The following is a 7992-nucleotide window of genomic DNA, read 5'->3' on the forward strand; positions in this document are numbered from 1 at the left end:
AGCCGCCACCATCATCAAAACACGTGGACAAATGAAGGACAGTCTTTAGAATCTTCATAAAAGCGGCGTCACATCCCTCTATTGGAGTTCCACTGAACATGTATTGCAGCTGTTTATCTGTATATAATGACACGTAATTCTGTGACTGCGCTGTCTTCAGTTTTTCCTGATATTTATTCAGAAACTGACGGAAAGTTTCGGGAGAAATCTGACATTTCCATAACGCTGCCACGTTTCTCCAGTTTGACAATCACAAGTGAGGACAGTGCTGTCAATCATGTGTTAGGTTGTGTGATTGATATGACATTTGTCTCAAGCAAACAACAGCAAAGTCCCACACACACACACACATAACACACACACACTCTTGATTCAACATGATATACATGAGCAGACAGCAACTGCCCACCGGGGGCCAACCATGACTGCTGCACACACACACTAACTCACACAACACCATGTGTTCACCTACACTTGTTTTGATCAAATCCACAGGGAATAATGTGTGTGTATGTGCAAACAGCTGCCCACACACACACACACACACACACACATTTACAGAAAAGACAGTGGCACACATGACCCGCACGGTTGCGTTACCTGCCAGGCTTTCCGCAAAAACATCTCGCGGATTGATCACATACACATATATACACACACACACGTGGGCAGATGAGGGTTTCCAAAGATCATCTTGAGTGGTGGATCTCGGTAAAGCCCGACACCTTCTCACGCTGCTACAGATTATTTCTCAGGGGCACTTGTCCTTGTCACCAGAGTGCGAAAGTACAAAGTTTACAATGAAACGACGCTTAGAACAGCAGAAGATCTTGGTGATTTCACTTGATAAATGAGTTAAATTACTCATAAGATTGCAGCTGCATAATTTTACTTCAATCAACGTCTTGATTTATGGACTGCAGTATCGACAGGCTGCAGCGACGGCGTGTGAGTGAGACGGATCTTCACTAAAACAGCTGAAAAGATGGAGTCTATTTTTATGATGGGACTAGATTATATCTAGATGTTTTATTTAAAGTTTTTTCGTCCCTTTGAGTGTGCATTGCTATAGCAACAGTGGACAAATCATCATTCCTGACTACAACACCTTAGATTTAGAGGAACGGCTGAAAATGTGCTATCACTAAACTGGGAGTCTGGGCTGTCGAGGTTTCTCACCTATTTATGTGCTGAAACCATAAAAATCTGATATAAATCCTTTTCAACAAGAGTGTGCTAACAGTGAAATCGAGGCTTTCTGCAAAAATATCCTCCGTCCTCTATGTAAAGTGAAGGGTCCTAAAAAGTTAAAAATATAGGCTAGTAGAGTGCGATCATTTCAGTGTGAAGCAGCTTGTTTAAAGCAGGGTTCCCTCAGCTTCTTAGCATCAAAATCAAGGACTTTTCAAGGACATTTTAGTTCTAAACCCCTTGAGACATGGATAAAGGTTAAGTACTCTTAGAAAACTTGAGAATCACTCATGCACACACTTGACCGTTGCGTTTTATCGAGGTTGATTGCACATAAATGTGGCATCAAGAAAAATATCAAATATATGCAGAAAACATGTTTTTCTACACTTCCAGTGACCTATGTGTACTAGGTCTACTGTCAAATTCACAATCTTTCAAGTTGGACATGTTGGATGCATGGTTAATTTTCTAAAAACTAGCATCTGCTGTCTCGATTCTTCTGTTGTTCTCAGTCCTAAAAAAATCTTGAACCAAACTCAATTCAATGTACCTGCAGAAACCCCTGTCCCTCTTACCTTATGATGACATACATGACCAGGAAGTTTCCCACCAGGCCGATGACACAGACGATCATGTAGACGACTACGATGGTGACCTTCACCCCTGTCGGCAGTAAGGCGTCGGTGTCATTGTAGGCGCTGCTGAAGTTGTTCTGGAAGAGCGAGTCGTTGTAGAGCTGCAGGTGATCGAGCTCAGCCAGCAAGTCGTCCGGGAACTCCATCTCTGATGAAGACCAAGGGGGAGGCAGTTTCACAACCACCTGAAAGATGGAGGAAGAAGTGTGGTTGGACACGGGATTCAACAGAAAATAAAAAATAAGAAGCTTATTATTAAACGTGTTTCATATGTTTTCCATTGATTCTTGTTAATCAAACAAAAGTGAAGGAAGGTGTGAGGTTTAATAAGAGCTTTCCGCCTACTAAGCTCTGATAGGTTGACTGATGGGAAACAACCCTCAATGGACACAACACGAGATCTATTTGAAATGCTGAACAAATCTCAGAAGATCAGATGAGGGCAGCAGGAACTCCTGCATCTCTTCTTCTTGCAGACGATGTGGTTCCACCGTTATCGCCATTATGGGACGGGAGTCAGCACCTCAGTGTCTGAGATCAGTATGCTTGAAAATACAAGGATGTGCACTCTCAAGCTTGGACGTGAGTTCCTGCCCCAAATGAAGGAGTTGAAGCATCTTCAGGTCTTCAAGAGTGTGAGATCCACAAGTGGATTGATGCGGCATCAGTCATAGTGAAGGGGAATGAATGAGGGTCAAGCACTCTACTGGTCAATCTACTTCCTAACGTTCATTCCTTTTTGCAAGCAGCTGAAATGAGATTCCTTCACAGTGCATCTGCTCTCATCCTCGGGGACACAGTCAGAGTTGTTGAAAATGAGTCATTTGAGGTGGTTTAAGTAGCTGAGTCTCATGTCTCTTGGACAACTTCTTGCAGTGTTTCAGGAATGTCCAACTGGGAGGAGATCCCACCTGGTTTAAGTACACCTCGGGATCCCAAAGGGACAGTGGGAGGATATGGAAGAACGCCACTGGGACTTGTGTGTGTATGTAAGACTAACTCATTGCCTGTGTTCTTAATTAAAAGTTCCTGTTTGTCAGATTTAGGATTGCAGGAATTGAATATATGTATGCTCATAGTGCAAAATCACCTGAGAATAACAATTGCCACGTTTTTGTGACTTAGAGTAAGCTTTTTATCTACAGACCCTACAGGTCTTCTTTTACGGAGTCTGCCAAGTTTCTACATTTGCTTGGAATGGACAAACCATTGGCTTTACCTGGGGCACTTTGCATTTTTCATGACTTTCACAGCCACTGTAGTTTCCTCTTCATGCTTGGAACAAGAGGGCAAACGGACGGTGTTGCAATCTGCTACTACACTGCAAGATACCCTTGAATTGGTCCTTATACACTGGTCCTTTAATGCATTTTGTAATAGTTTCTGGACAGCAGTGGAGGTCCATGGCACTGATATAGACATAAGCTACGACACAGGCAGCACTCTGCTACACTCCTTCATGTGAGCTGCCTCGCTGGTCTCCATGAGCCTCCCTCGCTCTCTCTCTGCTTCATCATGAATATTCATCAAATCAAAACAGCAAAGTAACTCTGCCGTGCTGCTGAATTTCCCCGGGGTTACTGCCAGGCTCAATACACGTGGGTTATATATGATCCAATATCTCTCTCTTCCTCCCTTCCTCTCCTCCCTTCCTCCCTCCCTGTTGCCTTCTTTTTGCTAACCTCCTCCCCCTCTCACATCCACCGTCCTCATCTCGATACAGTGTGTTCTGTTTTCCAGGTTCGATCTCTGCTGCAGCAGTGGTGTGTGTGTGTGTGTGTGTGTGTTGGCTGCCTAAGCTTGATGAATAAGCAGTTAAACTTAGAGGCTGAAGTGTGTGTCCATGTAAGGCTGCAGTGCCACTCTGGGTGGGCCACTGTACCACTTGTAGTACGTGGAAGAGGACATGAAGTACTTATGAGACTGCATGCAACAGAGCAAGGTGCATGTAGGAAATTAAAGTTTTTTACACCTCAAATGATGTGTTGTAAGTTTTGAAGTTGTGATCCCTGAAGATATTTCAGTAGTTATGTGTCCACCATAAAAATCAGCGTGGTAGTGAGAACCCGTGCAAGAGGACGCAACAAGATGACGTCATTTATCAAGAAGCAGCGGCTCTGATTCATTGTGGCATTTCATTACTGTTTCTAACCTCCGATGGCATTTGTGTTATTTTATTAAATGAATTTGTCTTCTCTGTGTCGCGTGGCGTTCCCATCAGCCGCTATGGTGACAGAGTCTTCCAGGTGACCTACAACAAGTGTCACCAGCTGGACCCAAACTAGGAATGATCAGATCAGTCATCCGGTGGTGGTGGACGTGTTATTGTAGACAATGAGACCAATGAGATGTGATCCAGGAATTCTGCATTAATTTGATTAGCAAATGTACAAAGTGGTTTAAAATTTTAGAAGATAAGATTTGGAAAATAAATGTTTTGTTTCATCACGACGACTGGGAGGCAAACAGTATGATACAGGTGAATACACCTAGGTGGCCTGCAGGAATATGAGCTTTAATGTTTGGGCAGTTTCTCAAAACTCGACATTTGATCTGACATGTAATTCATTATATTAAGAATTAATTAGTAAAATAGTTCCAGACAATGCTGATGGTGAGTTTTGAATTCAAACATGTCATTAAAAGTTTGAATATTTTAGTATACTATAAAAATTTGGAACAAAACATGGCAGCATTGTTGCGTGTATTTGATTGGCCGCCACAGTGCCGTGTGATGTCACATTGGTCTGCTTTGCCCCGCCTTAATAAGGGGACCCATGGACCTTTAATGAGACTGAATGAGGAAGAATTCCCATAATAATTAAGGAAACAAAACATTGAATATCCTCATAGAAAGACCATAGGGACGGCTACAGTATATTTTCAGTATTTAACGCTGCAAACTATTTATAGACATAACAGATCAGGATGTTGCAGAAGAATTCTTTGTACTGGATACCTCCAGGCTCCTCAGAGGAAACATAATACAAACAGTTGTTAATAAGCCCATACAGTTCAGGTAAACTGTGGGGGAGGATATAGTCTGCTTATTTTCAACCCTTCAGTTTGTTCACAGTAGTCCCAATGCTTACAGTTACCTAAACATACAGTGATTTATGTTATGCCCCTGGTGTAGTAGTGTTGCATAGCCAGGACTATCTCCACACACCAGTCTCCATTGTTATTTTGATGTAGGGGGGAAACCACTGTCACTTGTTTGTGTGATGATTTGGGGAGGATCCAGTGGCGGCGCCCTTGCAGAATAGCGTCAGATGTTTTGGTGGAACATTTGCACATGAGGAGGCAATGATTGGCATAAAAATGGCTTTTTTTTAGCATGTAGATCGTTGTTTCACGTATTGACCGACAAGGACTTTGCAAACTGACACACATTTTTAGAGAAACAGGATAATGCTGACTAAAATTGTTGGCCAAGGCTATTTCCTGTGAGCCAGACTACTCTGTTTGTGCACAACATAGAACCGAGTCTTTGGAGCCAATTGGACATATGCGCCGAACAATGGCCTCCATCATGTGAAATACTTCTTCCTGTAAGCTTACATTGTGAAAGAAGCGGTAAGTAAATACATTTTTTCGAGCATCACATCACAAATGATTCACAGTTCCATCCATTTGGTCCAATAACATTTGGAAAGCCGAGAAGAGCAGCAACGATTTCATCAGATTTTTCCCTGACTGAGACAAACAGCAGCCTGTTGTGCATTGAAGCTAATACTTGCCATACTGGTTAGCTGCTTCAGCCCTCTGGATGCAAAACACGTATTCCAACATTTCCCCAACTCACCCACAGAGAGGACGTACACCATGGACAGTGAGATCCAGGATGATTATCGAGCTCTATTAACAAACTTTGTGCTCTTAAACGAAGCAGCGTCTACAGGTCTGTGAGTGCCGGCTGACATCAGCCTCGATTGAACAGATAGGAGGTGGACATACAGCAGTGCACCTTCCTTTTTATGGACTTTTGTTTGTACAGTTCAACGAGGTTATGATGGCTTCTCCGATCTGTTTTTTTTCTGACTGCACATGACAGCAGGTCACAGATCTGTCCCATGAGTCATGAAAACAAACACCGATATGAACTTCTTCAACTTATTAATTTCATCCCTCTCTGTCTCTCTGAGCTGATCAGCTGACTGCTCTATTGTTAGGATCTCTACAAACAACAAAGGCATTTTGTACGAGACCGGCTGGCTCAGTGTTTTTTTCTTTCTGTTTCTCTGTGGGATTAGTTAGAAGTCATTAGTGATGGACAGACAGTCGCAGTGCTCTTCACAAACAGAGAAATCAGAAATCATTCTGCAGCGAGAGACAACAATACTGTAGACTGAACATCTAACCTCTGCTGATCCATCACTCTTAGACAATAAGTCTTAGAGATGAGTTCAAGTATGCACAGATTCATGACAAATGTTGATGATGGCACCACGTTATAATAAAGACAGACCTGTTGCAATTCTTCCATCAGGAGTTCAGCAGCATGCTGTCATATGATGAAGCAGAAGATGCTGCAGATCTGTGGAAGTGTCTCGGTGAAAGAAAGTGAAGCAAAGTCAGCAGAGAAGATGTTTTGAGCACAAAAGAGTTTGACTTAAAGAAGCTTCTTCTTCATCACCATCACAACCTCTGAAGCCGCTTGTTCTTCAGTAATATCCCTCACATGCAAAGTTCACCAGAGCAGCTGATGTTTCTGGACGTGAATCATCATGAAATCCATCCAAGAGTGATGATGACAGAGATCAGGGCATGTTGAAAACCTGTCGTCATGTAGTCATCTCCTCACCTCCTCTAATGAGTGTGAGCGCTCCTGAATGTATCTGCAGCAGCAGCAGCAGCAGCAGCTCTGCGTGGAAGTGTTAAAACTGCAGGAAAGTAGTAACAGCAGAGTCACACACACACACACACACACACACACACTGCACTCACAGTACAGACACAATGAGAAAGCATTTCTTCATGCAACCTGTCACTCAAACGCACCACAACATGAAGCCAAGTGTAAACGCACCCTCACGCACGTGAATGCGCACATCCACGCGCCATCACCATCTCCACAGCGTGTTATGGCAGCCCTTCATCCGCAGCAGCTCCAACATAAACACACTGACACACTGCAGACGGTTCGGACGGAGCCGCGTCTGGCGCTCACTGTGGGGGTCCAGGACACGCACGCACGCATGCATATGTCTGTGTTCACGCACACACACACGCACGTCAAACACGCGTTTGGAAATGTTGTTGCATTGTTGCGGCACAGCACGCGGGAGCAGTAACCTACCTCTGTGTTGGCAACAGCTCCGGAGCTCCCCGCAGACCCCGCAGACCCCGCAGGACACAACCGCTGGAAGTTGTTGTTGTTGTCTCTGTGTGTGTGTGTGTGTGTGTGTGTGTGTGTGTGTGTGTGTGTGTGTGTGTGTGTTACTGCGCCTCTCTGCCTCTCATGTTTGGTTTCTCTGCTTCACATTCGCAGTTTCCTCCCGCCGCTGTCATCGCCAGGTCAAAGCAGTCTGTGAAAATCCTCAGAAATAAATGTTTAAATGTTTTTGTCTTTTTTTTTGTAAAAAAAAAAACCTCGGGTCCGGTCCGTCCAGGTTTCCCCGGGATGATGATGAGGGGGGAGAGGGAAAAAACCGCTTCAACCTCCAGTCAGCATCAGCTGGCAGGCAGACGGAGAGAGAGAGAGAGAGAGAGAGAGAGAGAGAGGGGTCTGCTGATAGAGATGCAGCCAAGCGCTGCGATTTCTTCCAACCCTCCACCTCTCTCTCTCTCTCTCTCTCTCTCTCTCTCTCTCTCTCTCTCCCGTCTTGTATGCGCATTTGGATCGGGAACTGTTCTGTGTGTGTGTGTGTGTGTGTGTGTGTGTGTGTGTGTTTGCTCCGGAGGGACGATTAAGCAAACGAAGCTGCACTTAAAAAGAAGAAGAGAACACGTGTAATCCAACCTGTTACACTGTAATCTGATTACAACAGAGTGCAGTAACATTAGATCACCACAAAAATGTGATGTTATGGTTCAACAGTGATGCTGCAGTTTGTATCCAGTGAACAGAATGATGATTTATTATTCCTCTGACCAGCTGAAACAGCAGTCACTGTGTGTGTGTGTGTGTGTGTGTGTGTGTGTGTGTGTGTGTGTGTGTGTG

The 7992-nt window shown here is 44.1% G+C and overlaps 1 protein-coding gene across 2 annotated transcripts in view; it reads right to left on the bottom strand.

Moving 5' to 3' along the window:
• Positions 1-7598, bottom strand: part of oprl1 (opiate receptor-like 1) — a 77081-nt gene extending 69483 nt beyond the window's left edge. The window contains exons 1-2 of one of the 2 annotated variants that reach the window (XM_019260219.2): positions 7129-7598; positions 1770-2014 (exon numbers count right to left, since the gene is read on the bottom strand). In XM_019260219.2, the coding sequence (XP_019115764.1) occupies positions 1770-1975 (206 nt within the window). In that variant the 5' untranslated portion in view covers positions 1976-2014; positions 7129-7598. Of the gene's footprint in view, positions 1-1769; positions 2015-6297; positions 6372-7128 lie in introns of those variants that run through there. The other variant, XM_019260218.2, reaches the window with a different exon arrangement.
• Between the last annotated feature and the right edge of the window lie 394 nt (positions 7599-7992).

The sequence above is a fragment of the Larimichthys crocea genome, chromosome XV, assembly GCF_000972845.2.
Source record: "Larimichthys crocea isolate SSNF chromosome XV, L_crocea_2.0, whole genome shotgun sequence".
Taxonomy (NCBI): Eukaryota; Metazoa; Chordata; class Actinopteri; family Sciaenidae; genus Larimichthys; species Larimichthys crocea.